Source organism: Hippocampus guttulatus, chromosome 2 (assembly GCF_054856545.1).
Source record: "Hippocampus guttulatus isolate MCC_2025c chromosome 2, RoL_Hgut_1.0, whole genome shotgun sequence".
NCBI classification, from domain to species: domain Eukaryota; kingdom Metazoa; phylum Chordata; class Actinopteri; order Syngnathiformes; family Syngnathidae; genus Hippocampus; species Hippocampus guttulatus.
The window spans coordinates 22,081,402-22,102,304 of record NC_141262.1 but is presented as its reverse complement, the minus strand read 5'-3'; the positions used below and the strand labels follow the sequence as shown (position 1 = coordinate 22,102,304).

The window sequence follows — 20,903 nt, the reverse complement described above, 5'->3', positions numbered from 1 at the left end:
AGAGAGGGAGGGGGGAGCCGCCGTATGCTTGTACACAAGCCCGATTTCCATTTTTCCCCCAAGTCGTAATGTATTTAATTCAAGCTGAACGTAATCATGACGTGTCGCGTCATTAATCTGCGAGCCAGCTCACGCGTAAGTACGAACGCTTTTCCGTCGCTGCCGCCTGCCCGCCCGAGGAATTTGCATGCTTGTGCGTGTGTGTTCACGTATGTGCGCGCGTGCGTGCGTACGCGTGTGCGCGCCGACTCACCTAGACGTGCACTTTGCTCCCCGGTCGCTTTTTCTTGCAGCTTATTGTTGGCTCGTCGCTTTGTGCTGGGAAAAAACACTTTTCGTGCGCGGAGTCTCGCGCGCGCGCGCGCACGCGCGTCATTTTTGAGAGTGAGATACGAGTGACACACAAGTCACATATGGGACTAACCCCCCCCCCCCACACACACACACACACACCAACCCCACCGCCCCAGCCCCTTGCCTTCACTAACTTTGAGCAAGTTGCGCGAGCGAACCGAAAGCGAAGTCACCGCAGCTCAAATTGTATGTGGCGCAAAAGTTGCGATCACACACACACACGTAGATTTGCGGCGATCAGCCTTTTGTTGCGGGGCCAGGCAGGGCGCGCGCGAGCACGCACTTGCATAATCCGATTGTTCCGGACGCTGCGCGTAAGAAGAAAAAAAAAGGAAGAAAAGTGTGCGGGCTACTCCACATGGAACTTGGAGTTCTTTCGATTCGTTTGTGGAGATTTTCACATGTGATCCGTGATGGCTCGTCCTCTTCCTCCTCCTCCTTCTTGTACAGCCCTCGAACATTTGGGGAGCAAAATGGAGCCGCCAGTCGCTCACATGACTACGTTCAGCTCTCTCGCTTTTTTTTTCTTTTTTTTTTTTGCCACATTGTGGACGCTTTCTCATGTTGGGTGAAAATGTTTTTACGCCTTGACGCAAATCAGGAGGATGTTCTCGGTTGAGTTTTGGTCACGAGACTTCTGACAGTTTTCTGTTCTATTCGCCTTTTTTCCCTTTTTTTTTTAAAATTTGGGTGGGCGGAGCAAAAAGTGTTCAGGTGTGCGCGCGACTGTGTTGACTGGGTTGTCAAGGACGTCGCTTTATTCAGGCTTTTTCCTTTTGGCCTTTGTGTTGAGGGGCCACATGTATGTGGCTCTGTGTGTATGTGTGTGTGTGTGTCCTGGTCTGGCTGCATTGTGACACTTAGAGCCTCTTTTGCTCATCAGCCCTCTAAGTGGGGGGGCCATTGTAGATGATGTACTACTTTACGTTCCAAAGCAACAAGTGGCCCCCACGGTGGCCAATCGGAAGCCAGGAGAAAAACATTTTTTTAGAAAAATAGCAACAGCAGAAAATAGAGCTCATCGTATCGACATGGGGCCTCAGGGGAAAGTCAAATCTCAACTTTCTAGCACCTTTCCTTAACATTTGTGGGAAAGGTCATGAGGTCAAGGTGCTTCCTTTTGAACAGGACATTACTGTTGAAAATGAATCTGGCTCCGCTTTCCCCAAGTGACGTCCTCTCGCAGCATTTAGCAAGTTTTGCTGGCATCAGTTTCCAGTGTGGAGAATGTTTTTTTTCTGAAGGTGGACTGCAAAAAGCACACCATGAATCAAAGTGTACTCGACTTGATGGATTTCTTCTGCTTGTCACCAACGGCGACATTCACTTAAGAAGTGAAACTTGTCCTGATGTGGAATTTCACTGACCCAGTATATTTTCTTCAATGGGAAAAAATTGAAATTTGAATTCCTGGCGGTGTATCTTATTTTTCTTTTCTTTTGCTTTTGAACCCTGGAGCATCCTTGCATATTTTCAGTAAAACGTCATCAAGGCGATTTGGGTGACGTCCTTTCATAAACATTAGTCAGGTCTAACGTGTGAAAGTTTGCGGCCCGTTACCTTTCCAAAGCATTTTTAGAATTCCTATAAACACTCGATTTGGCTCCATTTAAAAAGAAAAAAAAAGGAAAGTCACAAAAGCGACGAGGCCCATGACGTATGTGAAAAGAAGCCCCTTTGTGTGGCAGCGTCGGCGCGTCCGCCATTTTGGATGCGACAGCTCATCGTGAGCCGATGGACTGAACTCGTAAATGTTGAATCGGGGTCGAGGATATCCGGGTCCCAGAATGTAGATGTGACGTGTGGGTCTTGGGACTGAAGCGCACAAAGGTTTATGTTGAACTGATTTTGATGAATGGTTTGGATATTCGGTGATTTCTATCAAAGTAGCAATTAATAAGATAGAGTGCAGGCTTACCATTTGACTACTTTATCAGCTCTTTATCGTTGCCATATCCGACCTAGTAGGAGAAAAGTCAGCAATCAGAGAAGTTACTTCAAAGCAGTTGAGTTCCGTAAGAAACGCATCTTTGATTTAGACATCATTGTGTCGGTCACGACGCTAAACCCGCTAATTGTGTTGTCAGAATGATGTCATGGCCGAATCCCATCCAAAGTCATTGTCCAGTCTTGAAATGTGGCCCCCGAGCCCAAGTTGGTGACTGCAGGATTTATGCAGCAGCTGTTACGCTTCCCATCGTACACGTAAGGTCCCCCTCAAAATCGCTTTTGTGAGAAAAAAAAAATCTGCAAACGAGATAACAAAAGTCCCTTGCGCTTCATTAATAGCCACCAGACCTTGAAGGACTCTGCGGGAGCGATGAGCCGTCGGTGGGCTTCCGTCAGATACCCGGGAGAACATTCCTGCTTTGTCGTGTTCAAAGAGGAGGTGCAACGTGCAGACGTGCGCTAACCTGCACTTTAGGATCAACTCTGGATACTTAGATGTTGACAACATACTGTACTGCCGTCTCCTGCAGGCACGCAAAAGCTTTTTGCGGCGGTGGTCGGATGATGTGACGCAGCGCAAACATTTGTGGCTTGAATGTCCCCCCCCCCCCCCCCCCCCAAAAAGCTTTTTGGAAGCGGCCTCGTTCAAGCCATTGTCATCACAATTGACTGAGGAAGGAATGAACGTTTCAAACGTAAAGCGCAGCACGAGCGCAAATCAAAGCTGATTTTTGTGGGGGGAGCGAGAAGGCCCTCGAGGTCCAGCTTCCACAAAGGTCCAGGAGTGACCATGATTCTGTGTCGAACATCTTAAAGTGGTGCCCCTGTTTCTGTTACAAAAGTAGTCACACTCTTAGTAGTAGACATACTTGCGTAAAAGATGATTCTGATGTGATTCAAGTAGGGTACTGAAGGTGGAAAAAAAAGTACAGTCTTTGAAATATGCTATGAAAGTTAAACAGGATTTTTACTATTACCGTATTGGTCCGAATATAAGACGGCCCTGATTATAAGATGACCCGCTCTTTTTCAAGACTTTTTGAACACCAAATTCATTTTTATACAGGAAATAATTACAGTACATCTGAAACAAATGATTCTAACAATATATTTGAGAGAAAAAGCATGCGACTTTGCCTCATTCAAATCTTAATATCTGAACATTTAAATATGTAAACTAAAGTGCAATCACATTCGTAAATGAATGGCTTCTGGTTTTTGAAATGTAAATTACATCATAACTTCTCCTCAGCTGCCGGTTAACGTGGCCGATCTTCGACCCACTTTTCTCCAGATTGTCGCTACGTTTCTCCATTTTCTGTTATCTCTTCTATTATTTTCTTCTCTTTTCTTCCTTACCGCTATTTTTATTTTTATTCTTCGTGACGGGTTCATTTTGGCCTGGGAAGTCAAGTTCAGCATTCGCTTCAATGATATCTGGCGCCATCTAGCATCGTGAATGGGTATCATGTCAAGACCCCGAATATAAGACGACCTCCACTTTTTCAGTCTTATTTCAATGCAAAAAGCACTTATATTCGGGCCAATATGGTCGTTTTATAACAACACCCGTTTGGATAACTTGGCACAAAATAATTCCTCTTTTGTTTTGTCTTTTTTAAAATGAACTTGCACACTGAAGAAGAAGAAAAAACATCAGTGAGTACCAAACAGTGACACCCTCATGAGCATAAGCGCTAATGGATGCATGGAAGCCTATTTTAACAAAGTGAATAGAACATACGCATCTGGTTTCAAATATACTGAGTAAAATGAAATCACTGTTTGAAAAATAAATACTAAGGGAAGGTACTGATCCTTGAAAAAAACCTGACTCATACAGAGAGAAAGTATTTGCACTTGGCTGCTCCCACCACTGTACATGGACAATTGGAGCAGCATAAGGTCCCACAGCGGAGGAATCTCCTGAGCTGACATTGTTAGCATCTGAGGCTTTTTTTTTTTAAGGTTCTGAGATTCCGCGTTCTTCCTTTACAGTGGCGTTTGGGCTGTGAGGATTTCCTTCCACTTCTACGGGTGCCGCTCGGCACCATGTTGGGCCGGTGGCACTGTGGTGGCAAGATCTGTCATGGCGGAACAAAGCCTAGCTAATGAAAATGCTGCGGATACATTTAGCTGCCATGTACACTCACTCGCGCATGCACACACAAACACACACATTCGTGCGCGCACGCATACCCCCCCCCACCCACACACACACACAGCAGGTTTGGGTTGATCTTTTGTAAAAGCTCCGTGTGTTTTCTTTCTCTTGTGCCTTGGCTTCTTTGCACTTCGCCATGTTGGCAGCCTCCAGTCTACCAGCTGATAGCATTCTCTGGCATGGCGCCAAACTACAGCACCGCAGGACGGGAGTGAAAAGGGGCAGGGGGGGGGGCAAAGGGGGGCCAGGGCGGGGGCGGGGGGGGGCAGAGAATGAAAGAAAATTAGTGAATAATGGACCGACAGAGAGGGAGGGAGCGAGCGAGAGACACGAGAGAGGGGAAGAGAGGGGGATGGGAGAAAGCAGTCAGGGCGAGAAAAGACAGACAGGAGAGAAAGAACAATCGCTGTGCATTAACCTGTGTGCGCCGATATCCCTGTGACTCATCGCTGAGCTAAAATGTCATCTGTCTGCGTAACAATCTCGCCATACGCACGGGCGCGCGCACGCTCTCGCTCACAGACTTCACACGTGCCACACCACACCACACACACACACACACACACACACACACACACACACACACACACACACACACACCCACACACACACACACACACACACACACACGTTGTGCAACCTTGTGTGTCGTGGCACTCCTCCATCTTGGCTATGACGGATCCTAGCAACCCCACAAATGCACAATCAATTGTGCATCTTTCATTTGACGGCAGCGCAGCCATTCTTCCGAAATATTGCATGTGCGTGCGTGCGAGCACACAGGAAGAGTGCGTTGGGGAGTCCAAATGCCGCCCTTCCTGTTTGGGACGGTGAAAATCCTGCGCTGGTGTCTAAACACACACACACACACCCACACAGATGTGCAGGCCGTTAGGCTAAGTGTGCATGTGCATGTGTGTGTAACAGGTGTACACCTGTTACACACACACTCACACACACACGTGCGCGCACACACAAATACACAAAGAAAAACCAAGCTACGTGAGATTACATTCAATGACTTCATGGTCATCGTGCAACAAAAATTTAGATTTCCGTGTCTTGTAAAATACAGTAAGTTGAAGAAAAACAAATGACAAATAAGCATATTCATCATATATTCGTCATCCAACGGCATGCCAACAAACGGTCAAAAGAGGGATTTGCTGTCTGGTACTCTAACTCAAGAGTAAACGACTGAATAAAAGATGGCACATTTAGTCATGGTTTGGGGTTGCTTTTCCTTTGAGAGTTATTCATGGTGAAGATTGATGAAGTGCTTGCTGCATGTGTTAGCATTAGCAAGAAGCTTGCTTTTCAGCTGCTTCTGCAGAGTTTTTTTTTTTAAATATACATTTTCTGGCGGCCCGGTGAACGAGTGGTTAGCGCGTCGACCTCACAGTGCAGAGGTACCGGGTTCAATTCCAGCTCCGGCCTCCCTGTGTGGAGTTTGCAAGTTCTCCCCCGGCCTGCGTGGGTTTTCTCCGGGTACTCCGGTTTCCTCCCACATTCCAAAAACATGCATCGCAGGCTAATTGAACAATCAAAATTGTCCCTAGGTTGTGAGTGTGAGCGAGGAAGGTGGTTCGTCTCTGTGTGCCCTGCGATTGGCTGGTTACCGGTCCAGGGTGTCCCCCGCCTACTGCCCGAAGACAGCTGGGATGGGCTCCAGCACCCCCCGCAACCCTAGTGAGGATAAAGCGGTTCGGAAAATGAATGAATGAATGAACGAATATACCTTTTCTCATGCTTTTTCCCCAGAGGATTGAAGGAGGAGTTGCACCTTCGCCATCCGAGACCCTGGAGAATGGTATAACACCTCATATGCTCCCGGTAACTCCTTCAGCGCCAAATACCACCGCAGTAGTCTGGTGGTTCGCTAATGTGTCTTTTTGTTTGTGTGCATGTTGTCCGAGCAGACGATGGATTCCCCATCAGAGTTTGTGTTGCCCTGTTCCCCTGAGCCACTGCCCCATCCCAAAAGCCCGGAAGCATTTCGAAACGGTCCGGACGCAGCGCCATGCCCCACTTTCTCTATGTTGCCCCCCGCTGAGGAAAACCTTCCCAATCACGAAGGCCAAGAAGATGACCAACAGAACGGTGACGCGCTTCCTTCCCCCACCCCGGCTGTGGCTCTATTCCCAGGAGGGGGAGGAGCCGAAGCAGGACGCAGTCCGAGTTTGGACTCTTCCCCGCCGGCCACGCCCTCTGCGCCCCTCCTTGGCTTTGGAGCTCTGGAGTTTGCTCTATCTTCAGGACCCACCGGAAGCTGCAATGATGAGCTGGACTTGCAGCTCTTCCAGAGGGACGCTTTCACCGGGGGAGCAACAGGACCGTCGCTGCGGTTCTCTTGTCACGTCTGTGGGAAGAGATTCCGATTCCAAAGCATTTTGTCCCTTCACGCCAGAGCTCACAGTCTGGACCGTCACCGCCAGGCCTCATCGCATTATCACGGCGCTCTCCCCTCGGCGCCTCTCAAACAGAAACTCATATTCCAACAGAACAAAAAAGATGAGAATCAGAAGCACGGAGGACACTCGGTGAGTGGGAATCATACACACACACTTCCGGAGGAGGACGAGGAAGAGGAGGAAGAGGAAGAAGAGGATGAGCTCAAAGGTAGCGAACTGGTACAGACCCGTGCAACATTGAGCCCCCCTCTAAATGAAGACGTTGATCCTTGGACGGTGTCCGCTCCAGCTCCACCGACGTTCCGTTGCCATGCCTGTAAAGGAAAATTCCGTACGGCTTCGGAATTGGCGCGTCACATCCGCATTCTCCACAATCCGTACAAATGCACGCTTTGTCCTTTCTCCGCCAACCAGGAAAGCTCTCTGGCATCCCATCTGCAGGAGTGCCACCCCTCGCCAGAGGTGCCCACTTTGCCTTCCGCCTTTTCCAATTCCATCCCAATCAACACCCCCTCAGATGCCCCCAAAACCTCATCACCTGCCAAAATGTCAGGGTTGTCCTCATTGCCGGCATTCCGTTGCGATACTTGCGGACAGAGGTTCACTCAGTCGTGGTTCCTGAAAGGACACATGCGAAAGCACAAGGACTCCTTGGACCACAAGTGCCAGGTGTGCGGGCGGGGCTTCAAGGAGCCGTGGTTCCTCAAAAACCACATGAAGGTACACCTCAACAAGCTAGGCCTCAAAGCCAGCTTGGGAAGCACCGATGCCGATCCACAGGCCAAAGGCTCTGCAGGTCCCCTGTCCCTAAACGCCCTCTACTCCAGCCTTCTATTGGCTCACCAGGGGTCTGGCAGAGCAGTGCAAGGGAGACCAGAGAAAGACACTGCAAGCAGGATGCGACCGGCTTCTGGCAAGTCAGCTATCCTGGGCTACTTGGGCCTTCCCAGTGACAGCGGCGGGGCCAGCTGCACGGAGAGACTCCAAGCCGTGGCCCAGGTGGCTGAGAGGGGAAGCAGCGGTGGCGGCGTGAGCTCGGAAGGAGGGGAGGCCGGAAGAGAGAGAGCGGAGCCCAGATGCACCACCGAAGGAGTGGAGCAAACCCCCTGGTGGCAGCTGGTGGCTCGAAGCCTCGCTGTGGCTCAGCAGCAGCAGCAGAGAGAGAAAGACCGGGCTCACCATACCCGTCTAACCAGGACACTGGGAGCAGAAACGGATCCGCTCAGAGCCTACGCCGATGCTATGGATCCTAGAGGAGCTTCTGGAGGAACCTCCGCGGCAGCCAAGGGTCCCTGGGAATGCCCCGACTGCGGAAAGCTCTTCCACAGCTTCCAGCACGTGCTTGCTCATGCTCGTCTTCACACTCACAAGGCCCAGGAAGAAGGCTCCGCAGGTGAGATGGACGGATCTTGCAGCTCCAGCCGAGCCAGAGGAAGCCAAGATGAACTGAGGCAGGAATCCAAAGTGCAACAAGCAGTGGCAGCAAGCTTTCCCTCTGTCATGCCAGGCTTCAAAGGTCAATCTCTTCTGTACCGGAGTCCTTTGGCTTTGCTCGCTACTTAACCTCACCATGTTTGTTTGTGCTGCTTTCACAGGAGAGAATGGGACCATGGCACCGCTGTCTGCTGTGCCTTCGCTTGCCAGCAGCAGGGAGCACGTCCGCAGTCGAGGGATTAAGGATTGTCCCTACTGCGGTAAAGCCTTCCGCTCATCCCATCACCTCAAAGTGCACCTGAGAGTCCACACAGGTAGGAAGCTTCTGCTGTTGACGTCATGTTCATCAGCGTTCCACTCTCTGCTCGACGGATTGCTTGTGCTTCTTATTTCGCAACATCATAAATTCTGTTCGTTATGCTCTTTCAAATACCGTATTGGCCCGAATATAAGACAGTGTTTTTTGCATTGAAATAAGACTGAAAAAGTGGGGGTCGTCTTATATTCGGGGTCTAGACATTATACCCATTCACGACGCTAGATGGCGCCATATATCAATGACGCGAATGCTGAACTTGACTCCCCAGGCCAAAGTGAACCCCTGCCACGAAGAATACAAATTAATAATAGCGGTAAGAAGGAAAAGAGAAGAAAATAATAGAAGAGATTACAGAAAATGGAGAAACGTAGTGACAATCTGGAGAAAAGTGGGTCAAAGATCGGCCAGGTTAACCAGCAGCTGAGGAGAAGTTATGATATCATTTACATTTCAAAAACCAGAAGCCATTCATTTACAAATGTGATTGCACTTTAGATTTGAATGAGGCAAAATAACATGCTTTTTCTCTCAAATATATTGTTGGAGTCATTTGTTTCAGATGTACAGTACTGTAATTATTTTCTGTATAAAAATTAATTTGGTGTTTGTTGTCTTTTTTCAAACTTGAGTCTTGAAAAAGAGGGGCTCGTCTTATACTCAGGGCCGTCTTATATTCGGGCCAATACGGTATGACTTGAAACCAATTTTCTGTCCTTTCATTTGATGATCACCTGACCTAGTTGAAGAATTGGATGTATTCTCGTCATCAGCTGCTGTGATTTCAATCTGTGATGTAACACTGCCCTCTGCCTCACCGGTGAGGTAATGGAAGGCAATTTTTTCCATGACTAAAATGCCTCACTTGTTTTGTCAAGGTGAGAGACCCTACAAGTGCCCCCACTGCGACTACGCTGGCACCCAGTCTGGTTCGCTCAAATACCACCTTCAGCGGCACCACAGGGAGCAACGCAACTCATCAGGCTCCACCACGTCCTCTGTGGGCAAACTTGCCGCCGCCATCAACGGTCTGACCTCTGTTAAGCCGCGCCGAACACAAACTGATCTCAAAGCTCAGTCTGACGGCCCCGCCCAGCGATCTTGGCTCCTTGGTCTTCCTCAGCAGCAGGAGCATCGAACCGGTCAAGGAGCCCTTGCGTCTCTAAGGGACCTTGACGCGGAGACCCAGTACCACTATCTATCGGGGGCGATGGGGGCCTTCTACCCTGGTTGTATGGAAGGAGCATGGATCAAGGAGTCTCCTCCTCCGAAGGTCCTCAAAGTTTCCCGCCGTAAGCCCCTTACTACCAACCGACTAGTGGTGGCCTCCGGCAAACTAGCGTCGCCTGATCTGAATCAATCAGGCGGCTTTGAACCTCTCGATCTGTCCCGCCGTCCAACTCCAGGCCTTGAAGGGCTGGAAGAAGGAGGAGGCGAAGACACCAAACTAAAGCAGTGTTTGGACTGTCCTTTTCGGACATCCTCAGCTGAGCTCATGACCATGCACCTCCAGGTCAACCACACCAGTAAGTCCCGACGCAAAATGAGCTCTTTGTCCGCTTTGGATGACGATGATGAGGACGGGTCCACGAAGGGTAGCGGATCCTGCCACCAGCCCAACTCCTTCAGGATTTGGGGGCACGCCAACAAGTCTCAAGCAGGAGCCCTGCAAAGCTCCTCAAACCAGATCTGGACTCCCAATGGGCTGGCTCCGGACCATCATGGTGAAAAAATAGACCCCAATTGGGCTTTGAATGATGGCCTGGCTCTCCAAAGCGAGTCGGGGGGTGAAGATGGTGAAGAGCAGGAGGACGAAGCGGAGTGCAGCAGCTGCCCGGAGGACCAACCCGAAGGGAATGTCCTCGCTGATTAAAACAACTGTGGATGTCCAAACAGCTGCACATTTTTCCAGATATTTCTTTTTACTCGTTTTTCCCCCAAAACACATTTGTGAGTTCAAAAAGCATTCCAGCAAAAGTGGTCCACGTCCAGACTTGGAGGTGGGATACTCTGTGCGGTCAACATTGTATTTTTTGTCTCTTTCCAAACTGGAGTTGTGTAAATCGGGTGGACTAAGCTTGCGCTTCCAATGTTTTTTTTTTGTTTTTTATTTTGTAAATTGAGGAAAGCTGATGTCTCCATGAAAATAGGAATGTGCAAAGGTACCAGCCACAAGGAAAAGACGAACAAAAGCAAAGATGTCCCAGTAGAAAGTGTAGCTTTTACCACAATAGAAAAAGAAAGAAAAAAAAGAAGCTTTTTAATAGTGTTTGTTTGATTGGAAAATGACCTTGATGTTTGTGAGCTGAATGTCCTTATGCAGCACTGTGCAACTTGTCCTTCCTTTAGTGGATCAAAAGTTGTTTTTCTTATTCACGACGGATCAGCTCCCGGTCCGGGCGCGTGGTGTTAATGAGCGTCGATGTGTTTCCGCGGGAATGTACGGCCACAGACGCCGATCTTCGATCTCCGACTGGACGCTCCTAACGAGCGGCAATTCTACCGTGCCTTCTGTTTCAAGCACTTCCTGCTCTGTTTTGTACAACCGGCTTCTTTCTGTCTGTCCTTTGCGCCAAAGCAGAACCCCCTGAGATGGAGACGAGTAGACTGGCGCCACTGTTTTCGTGACTTGTAACTTGAATCGACCTAAACTAAAAGACTTGCGGCTGGATTATGACTGACTTGGGAGTTAACAACTGGAGACGTGACGAGTTGTTCTAAATGTATTAATTTTAACCCTTTCATGCTTCCTCTAACCTCATAACATGATAAAAAAAACTCTCCCCTAGAGTAACCGCTGTCCCTGAAAGGGTTGATTGGTCACTAATGTCGTGAACTGACTGTATTTCTCTTTTCTCTTTATGAAGACCAGATACTGCAGGCAAGACTGCGATAAGGAAGCTAACTTGACTTGCTCAAGCCACAATGACTTGAGACTCGTGTGTGTGTGTGTGTGTGAGACTTGATCCCATCTCTGGCAGACGCCCTCAGCCCAGACCCTAAACCAAGGACATCGTGTTAAAGCCCACGAGCTAGATTAAATCTAGCCCAAATCTGTCCAACGAGACACTAAAGATAGACGGAGACCAATCATCTTCTCCCCGTCGCTCTTCCTGCCCGTCCATCCTTTTGTGGTCCTGAGGCTTTTCTTGGACTTCCAAGTGTGTTTGACATGTTTTAAACATGCTCTTGTGCTTGAAAAGAAAAGTCGTGTTGAATGTTGTACAGCTAGCTAGCTTAGAGGTGTCGCTGGTACTGTATATTGTTTTTTTTGTTATTTTTTATTTTTTAAAGTGAGAGCACAAACCCAAACAACCGCTCCCCCCGACTCAAACAGGCCCACCAATCCGATCATCAGCTTGGTGTAGAGAGGGGCTCGTTTTGAATGTATGGCGATGCGCCCGGCCCTAAATTGGCAAAGAAAGGAAATAGCCTCCCGCAATCCAAACTGTAATTGGCCACTTGAACTATTTGCACCTTATGCCCCGCCTGTCAATCAACGGGTGTTCCAAGGCAGCGCAGGGGTTTGCGCTCTCGTGTAGTTGACTGCCATTGCAGTGAGGACCGAGTCATCTAACATACTCTAGTCGTGACTAATATGATCAACATCAACAAAAAAAAAAAGAAGTAAATAAACCAATAGATGACGTGATTGAATGTGTTTCTCTTCACAAGATTCGAGTTGCAGCTCAACAGCCACTCTGAGATACTTCACTCGTTTAAAAAAAAAGTTCCAATTATACTTTCGACGTACTTGAGTGACATCGTGCCATCTGATTGACAGAAGGAATGGCACTAGAAATACGAGATTAGCTCATGGCAATATCACCAATTAGATTCTATGCCCTGTTTGAACATTTACCGTATTGGCCCGAATATAATATGGCCCTGATTATAAGACGACTCCCTCTTTTTCAAGACTCAAGTTTGAAAACATACTTTTTGAACACTAAATTAATTTTTATACAGAAAATAATTACAGTACATCTGAAACAAATGATTCTAACAATATATTTCAGAGAAAAAACATGCTACTTTGCCTCATTCAAATCTTAGTATCTGAACATTTAAATATGTAAACTAAAGTGCAATCACATTTGTAAATGAATGGCTTCTGGTTTTTGAAATGTAAATGACATCATAACTTCTCCTCAGCTGCCGGTTAACCTGGCCGATCTTCGACCCACTTTTCTCCAGATTGTCGCTACGTTTCTCCATTTTCTGTTATCCGTTCTATTATTTTCTTCTCTTTTCTTTCTTATTGCTATTTTTTGTTTTTCTTCTTCGTGCTACCGCTATTTTTATTTTTGGCCTGGCAGTCAAGTTCAGCATACACTTCAATGATATCTGGCGCCGTCTAGCGTTGTGAATGGGTATAACGTCTAGACCCCGAATATAAGGCGATCCCCACTTATTTCAATGCAAAAAACACCGTCTTATATTCGGGCCAATAAGGTACTTTGAAGATGAAAAACGAGACCAAAAAGCAACAACAGCCAGTGAAACACCTCGCGTTTGTTTACCACATGTTCAAAATGGACACTTATGACATCCATCCACCTTCTCCATATTCTGTATATTTATTTATGCAGAAAATCAATTGTTTCCACATTTATAGCATCATTAATAGTAACCAGCATGGTGCTAATAAATAGGCTACGGTGTATGCAATTAGTGGCTGATGCACCGTCCGATCACATGCAAGAAAAGACTTCATTTTTCTATCTTCATCTTTCTATTTCCCTCTTGCCACCCTACACCGCTCTCTCTCGCTCTTCCTCCACTTGTAGTGAATATTTTATAGGAACATATGACGTTTCTATATGACCTGAAAGAAACCACCCATCCATTTTCTGACCCGCTTATCCTCACGAGGGTGGCTGGGCCCATCCCAGCTGTCTCCGGGCAGTAGGCGGGGGGGCACCCTGAACTGGTTGCCAAGCATACGCGCTCACACGCACGACTAGGGACAATTTAGAGTGTGCCATTAACCTGCCATGCTTGTTTTTCGAATGTGGGAGGAAACCGGAGTCCCCAGAGAAAACCCACTCAGGCACGGGCAGAACATGCAAACTCCACACAGGAAGGCCGGAGCTGGAATCGAATCCTGCACTCTGAGGCCAACGTGCTAACCAGTGGCCGGCCCACCGCGCGGCCTGTAAGAAACCAATCCTCATAATTGACCGATATTGATTTGTTTTTGACAGAATGGCGCCCTCTAGTGCACTATGCTGTCAGTACACCAATTAACTTCGGAGCTTTTTTCCCCCTCTGCAAAGCCGCAGCAGCAGGATGAGGACAATCAACCGAAAAGCAGGGAGCAGTTGATCGACTGCTCCGGGCTCGACCTCTTTTTGACGCTACGTTAGCCTCCCTGCTGACAGAGTGGAGGGGGGTAAAGCAGGGGGGGGGGGGCATCAAGGAGAGCGAACGAGCTAGCGACTGAGCATCCTCCTCTGCTTCTTCCTCCTCCTCTTCCAGTCAGCTTCAGTCTGCAGCCTCACTCGCTCTCGCAGCATCCGCCGGCTCCAGCAGCAGCTTTATTCTTTTTCTTCTTCATTTCTCTCTCTCTCTTTCTCTCTCTCTCCCTCGTTCTTCTCCCCCACCGGTTCTCGTTGTTCTTTTTCTTCTTGTTGACTTTCGCGGCGGCGGCAAGTCGCCCTCCTCATCGTCTTACCCATCGTCCAGAAGCGCTGCAGTTTTGCACCATGAGCGAGGTGAGTGTGAACTCATGCTTCGTCTTCATCATGCACCACACACACTCTTCCTCTTTCCCCCGCGAGTCTTCTTCGATCTCAAGTCGCCGCGTCAACTCTCCGGCTTTCTTCTTTTTCTTCTTGAGCTTATTTTGTCGCAGTGTTGTTGCGCTGCAGAGGCCTGCTGCCGCTGCACGGAACGCAAACATGATCAAACTCAAAACAGCTCACTTTCCAAACACATTTCTGCGTCGTTTACATAAACTTTATTTTTTTAAAGTTTGAAAAGACTCCTCCTTTGAAACACGGTTACACTTTCTAGTTTTAAGACAATTCTGGGAAATAATATTCAAAAGGCAGTGTGTGTGTGCATGTATATACAGTATATATATATATATATATATATATATATATAGAGAGAGAGAGAGAGAGTATTGCATTTGTCTAAAAAATGTTTATGTAAACATAAACAAAAAAATGTTTATGTAGTGTTGAGGAGAGTCAGCTTTTCGTTTGCTTCTTGCTCTCCTTGGACACAAGTCCTTTTATACCTCTGTAAGGTGGAATAAAGACCAAACACCACGTCGTACTTTTTCAGTTTATCACAGCACAGCACAAATCGATTTGGGCTTCCGAGAGTTTCAGATTTCTTTCGGAAGCCCCAAAGAAACACATACATGAGATTATATAGGGCCAATATGATAATGAGAGGCGGGGAGGTACGCCTCTCATGCAAATCCCTGAGACAAAGAAAGTAACATGTCATCCAACCCGGCGTGGCTGGAAGAAGTTGGGAGCGGTGGGGTTCGAGGGCACTAAAGGTGATTGTAAACACAGCGAGCAGAAAATACCTTTAACAGCATTCTACATGGTTTCTCTCAAGTGCCTGAACAAACACAACTAGCAGAGAGGAATAACACCATAACCATTAAGCCTACCTAAGCAAAAACTAGAGACAAAGAAGGTCAAGCAAAGTTCGACCTTGAAACGATGACGAAGTATAGACCACTGCTGTTGGTCACAGATCTTGAGATTAGGGTTCCTCTTTGAGGGCACTTGACAGCCTTCAGGGATTTATACGAGGTGGTGGAGGCAGGAAAACCCTCGGGGGCTGTTAATTAACCAAGTGAAAATAGGACCTAAACTTCACACTACATTCTTTGTTTTAAGTACTTCAGCAGATGTTCAGGACAGAGACTAGTGTCAATAGTTCTCATAGCAAGATGAAATTCCTCAACAATGTTCTACTACTACTTCTAGCGGAATATTTCCTTAACAGTAGTCACTCGGTGCTGATTAAAAATCCTTATTTTGTATGTATGGATGCATGTCTGTTTTTGCAACATACAATGCTGCTGCCTATCTATCTATCTATCTATCTATCTATCTATCTATCTATCTATCTATCTATCTATCTATCTATCTATCTATCTATCTATCTATCTTTCTGTCTGTCTGTCTATTTATCTATCTATCTTCTAATCCGCTTATCCTCCACGAGGGTCGCGGGAGTCCTGGAGCCGTCGTTGGGCAGTAGGCGGGGGACACCCTGAACTGGTTGCCAGCCAATCGCAGGGCACACACAGACGAACAACAATCCACGCTCACACTCACACCTAGGGACAATCTGGAGTGTTTAATTAACCTGCCATTCTTGTTTTTGGAATGTGGGTGGAAAGTGAAGTACCCGGAGAAAACCCACGCAGGCACGGGGAGAACATGCAAACTCCACACAGGAAGGCCGGAGCTGGAATCGAACTCTTATTTACTGTTGTTAGTGTCTTTGATTTGATTTTGTGTTCGATGTCTTCTGCTGATGTGGTCAAATTCAACCTAGCTTAGCTTTTCTTTTTTATTTCCTGGCTCATACTTGACGTCAAAAGTCGCACGTCTTTGTTTGACAGCTCATCTCCTCGGGCTGAAAGCTCCTTAGCCGCTTCCTTTTCATTCTTTTCACCGGATTCTATTCAACACGCACACGCGCAAGCGTACCGTGTTCTCATTGTCAACGGCCTCGAGGTGGCCGTTGGCGTGAATGGCATGTGCACAGCGTGAAGGCTTTTGGCCCTTTGTGGGGGATATCATAGGAAGGATGCAGGAGAGCCCTTGCGTAATGACAGGATTCCTGTTTTCAGCGTTTCCGCTGTGTGACAGATGTTTGCTGGATTTTCCTCTTCTCGCTCTCCCATAAGAGCATACTTTCTTTCACTGAAGTCCACACACACACGCGCACACGCACTCACACGCACACACACAATGTGAGCAATGCGGACATTGAACCCTTTGACTTGTGTCTATAAATATACGAAAGGGACTTAATGCTGTTCTATGGCAAAGCTCTACTGTATATTTGTGAGTGTGTGTGTGTGTGTGTGTGTGTGTGTGTGTGTGTGTGTGTGTGTGTGTGTGTGTGTGTGTGTGTGTGCATGTGTGTTTTCCATCAAGCATTCATAGCAGAACGCAAGCTTCTCCAGCCCCTTTTCCCCTTCAGGACTATTTCAGACCCACACCCACTGGCTTACATAAAGCCATTAAGGCACTATTTTTAATGGCCCCGCTTCCACTTCTTCAATAGAAAAAGTGACGAGTCAAACGCTGGCTAAGTACCCCCCGCCCTCCCCTACTATTGCCGCCCACAAGAGCTCTGTTCTATCTTTACAATTGCTCTATGAGGACAATACCGCGTACCGATGCGCCATAAGACGTCACCATCGGGGTTTGGGAATGTCGCTTGTGGGGAACCTCCAGTCGGAGCCTGCGTGTGCTCTTCCTTGCCGGGTGGCCAAATGAAGGCTAGAGTTCTCTTTAAAAAAAAAAAAAAAAAAGGGGGGCTGGTTCTCAAGGTAACATTAGGTGGGAAAAAAAGGAGGTATTGCAGTATTACATAAGAGGCCTATTCCTCGTTGTATTCCCGCTGCGGCGAAATCAGATGAAGCGTCACTGCATAATATCACATGTGCCTCATTCCAGGAAGACAAGCGCGCTGGGGGGGGGGGGGGGGCTGGGGGTGTTTGTTGCTTGTGCATCCATCTGGCTCCCATTCACGCTGGCCCACTTCTCCCTCAATACGCCGCGTCCGTTTCAATCTTCCTGCATTTCTTCTCCTCACGCTCCATATGTGTCTTTCTCTCGCCTTCAGTCATCCGCCAGGGGGGGGGGGGGGGCTTCTCGTTAAACGCTGCAATCTGTCTTTGTCTCTCGGACTCAGCCTGACAGATGCACAGGGTGGCGATTCCGACTTTGTTCGTTATCGCGTTCACGTTTCTTGCTCTCGATCCAAATCTCGGCTCAAGTGACTCTGCATTGAGCAGATTTGTCATCATCAGTGCGAGAATGTGTCCTCAAGAGTACTGGAGTGAGCTGTACCGACTGAGGTCCAATATTTGGGTGGTGTTTGATGTAGTGCACTCAGCACGATACTCAAGACGTGACACAAATAGCTCTTATGGTTGCTTGTCAAGCATCTTTGGGTGTAATGTTGTCTAATCAAACAGTGACTGAAATAGTCGGCTTGCTCAAAGCCATGTCAGGTGATTGCTTGGAATGCAGGAAGAGAAAAGTAGCATCCGTGAGCCAGTGTAGGTTCAACAAAGAATAGAGGGAAAGTCTGAAAAAATTGTGAACATGACTGGTTTACAACAAAACAATTTTGGATGAAACGAGTGATTTTTGTCTGCATTCCAGGTCAGTGTTTCAAAGAATGTTTGCTGCACCGTCGGTTGAATATACTGTGAATCGGAAAAAGTCATGAAGAGATGACAACGGTATTCAGAGGGATGCTTTGTTTGAAGATTTGTGATGTGCCTCGCTCGGGCCAGGCGATTTCAAAGATGAGGGTGGCTGACTTGCTCGTTCACTGGGAATTTGTGTTGTGTCTGCTTATGTTCTCTCGCATATTTTAAGTCAACATGAATCGAAAAAAAAAATGAACAAAAGCAAGGAGTTGCTCACATGCTTTTTGGGTGAGGATTGACCGCCTTTTCACTGGTTTTCATCCGGCGCATTTGTCGGCAAGTCCGACACCTGGATTAGCTTCCCTCCACATATCCATCCATCCGTTTGTCTGATCCGCTTTATCCTCACAAGGGTCGCAGTGGGGTTGCTGGAGCCTATCCCAGCAGTAGGTGGGGGACACCCTGAACCGGTTGCCAGCCAATCTCAGGGCACAAAGCTACGAACAACCATCCGTGCTCACACTCCCCCCTAGGGACAATTTTGAGTGTTCAATCCGCCTAACATGCATGTTTTTGGAATGTGGGAGGAAACCGGAGTACCCGGAGAAAACCCACGCAGGCACAGAGAGAACATGCAAACTCCACACAGGAAGGCCAGAGCTGGAATCGAACCCGGTACCTCTGCACTGTGAGGTCGACGGCTAACCACTCGCCCACTGGGCCGCCCTCCCTCCACATAAACACACAACTTGTCATCCGTCTTCTGACCCTCAGCCAATTGCGTCGCAGAGGGTGCGATTGTGGGACCTCCGTCTGTCACTTGCATCTTGTCCTCTGCTTTCGGCCACACGCTGGCAACATTCCACAGCTCTTGATGCCACGCCAGTTGATGAACGTTTGCGCTAATGTACTGGGGGGTTTTTTTCCCCCTCCTATTCCCAGTTGACGTCTCCAAAGTCGGCCAACAGCGGCCAGGTGGCTGCGGACGACAACAAAGGTGCGTAAATAACCACGCTCCTGCAAGAACATCCGTTAAGTGTTGCCTTATGTGCCGTGCCTGTGAGATCGCTATTTTTTGGGCAAATACACAGTGTCATTGTGACATCACACCAAACAAAGCCGCATAAAGTGCCGCTCATGTGTTACATGAGCCGAATCTGGTTGGCACTTCGGAGGGAGGAAATGCAAGATGAGACCAGCACTCATCAGCGGCGCAGTTTGTTGGAAAAGGACTAAACTGTACCAGATTTTCTTAGAAAAGGACCAAAGAAAACCGAAATATTTTAGAAAGCAACTAATCTGACTAAAATACGTTCGCAAAAGGACTCAGCTGTACGACACTTTGTTCTGAAAAAATAACTACGACAATTTTTATTATATTTTAACAGTATATTTTCAGTTGAACCCCACTATTCACATGGAATAAGGACCAGGCCGCCCCACGAGTCATGAAAATCTGCAAAAAATTTACTCCCAATTAAATTTATGGGGGTGGGGCGGGGGTTATTTAATGCGTTATATACTGTATATATTTTTAAACAAATCTGTCAATTGATCGGTTGGTTTTATTATAATTTTTTTTCCATTGACAGCGGAATAAAAAAAAAATATTTCAGTCGGGACCTAAAAATAACAACACAATTTGTTAGAAAAGGACAAATCTGACTCAAATTATTTCATGAAGGACTAATCGAGACCAGAATGTGTTCAAAAAAAAGAAAGAAAACATCGAACCAGAATGTACGACAAAAGCACAAAACATGATTTGTTAGTGGACTAATTGAGTGGAGAATGCTTGAATTGAACAAATCTAACTGAGCCCGCCAAACGCCCACCCCCCATACAGAGAAGGCCTCGGCGGCAAAGGCTCATGAGCAGGAGGAGGAGATCGACATCGACCTGGAGGCGCCAGAAACGGAGAAGGCGGCGCTGGCTATCCAGAACCAGTTCAGGCGTTTCCAGAAGAAAAAGAAGTAGACTGACACTACCGGAATGGGAACCCACCCCCTCCCCCTAAAAAAAGAAAATAATCTTTCTGCTGATGTACAGAAATGTTGGGGTGGGCGGGGCTATTATTTAAGTGATGAGGATTTTCTTTTTTCTTTTTTTTTGCGTTAACGTTTGCAAAATATCAAAGAGGTTTTTTTGGGGTTTATTTTTTTTTTTTGCATGAGAATGAGCAGAGGCGCTTTGGGAGGGGGCGGGGGTAAAAAACTGCAACTCAAGAATACGTCCCGATGACGGCCGCGGCTCACGACGCACAAAAACAAACACAGACGACAAAAGACAAGCACACTCGGCTGGTGTCCGGTTTCATGATGGCGAAGTCGACGGAGGCGCTGCTTGTCTCTTGTGTCTCCGAAAGGACGGGACAAGGAAAACGCGGCCCGGTGTATTGAAATATTTCTGCAGTCATCAGATCCAAGGTGTCACTAGCACGCCACTGACGTCACTCTCCGCACTTTGGTAACCTGAACGCCTCACGTACGAGCACCTACCCCGCGGCTGGCGTCGCGTTACCTCGGGTTCCGCTCGCTCGGTGTCGGCTTCACCCTCAAATCGGCGCTTGTTCACCTTCAGGACGCTGACCGCGAGAAACTAGGACAAAAGCCGGCCTAGATTCCGAGCACGCGGTGCCACCTTGCGACTCTTCGTTAACTGCTAACGAGAGCCTAATTAGTCCGTTATTATAGGAATGTAACCTTGTTTCTATTTCCAGCCAGGCAGGCACAATTTCCTCCTTTTTCCTCCTTGGCTACACGCCTGTAGTTGTTCTATGAGACACACATTTCCTTCTTGCTCTACTCGCATTTTTTGGAAATTCCCATTTGTACGGGTGGACGTTCAATTTGAACTTGCACCACTCGGTGCTCCGGCTGTGCTTGAAATCGCCGCATATGACAA

The 20,903-nt window shown here is 47.6% G+C and overlaps 1 protein-coding gene across 2 annotated transcripts; it reads left to right on the top strand.

The window, feature by feature from the left end:
* Positions 1-10: 10 nt before the first annotated feature.
* LOC147208920 (zinc finger protein 219-like) lies at positions 11-12,281 on the top strand. Of its 2 annotated transcripts, XM_086102125.1 has the most exons (5): positions 11-135; positions 6,230-6,301; positions 6,388-8,395; positions 8,475-8,627; positions 9,508-12,281. In XM_086102125.1, the coding sequence occupies exons 1-5, from the start codon at positions 97-99 to the stop codon at positions 10,500-10,502; spliced, it is 3,267 nt and encodes a 1,088-aa protein (XP_085958251.1). In that variant the 5' UTR covers positions 11-96; the 3' UTR covers positions 10,503-12,281. The 2 variants fall into 2 exon arrangements, with proteins under 2 accessions (XP_085958251.1, XP_085958259.1); XM_086102133.1 differs by lacking the exon at positions 11-135 and having other exon boundaries at positions 4,745-6,278.
* Positions 12,282-20,903: the final 8,622 nt, after the last annotated feature.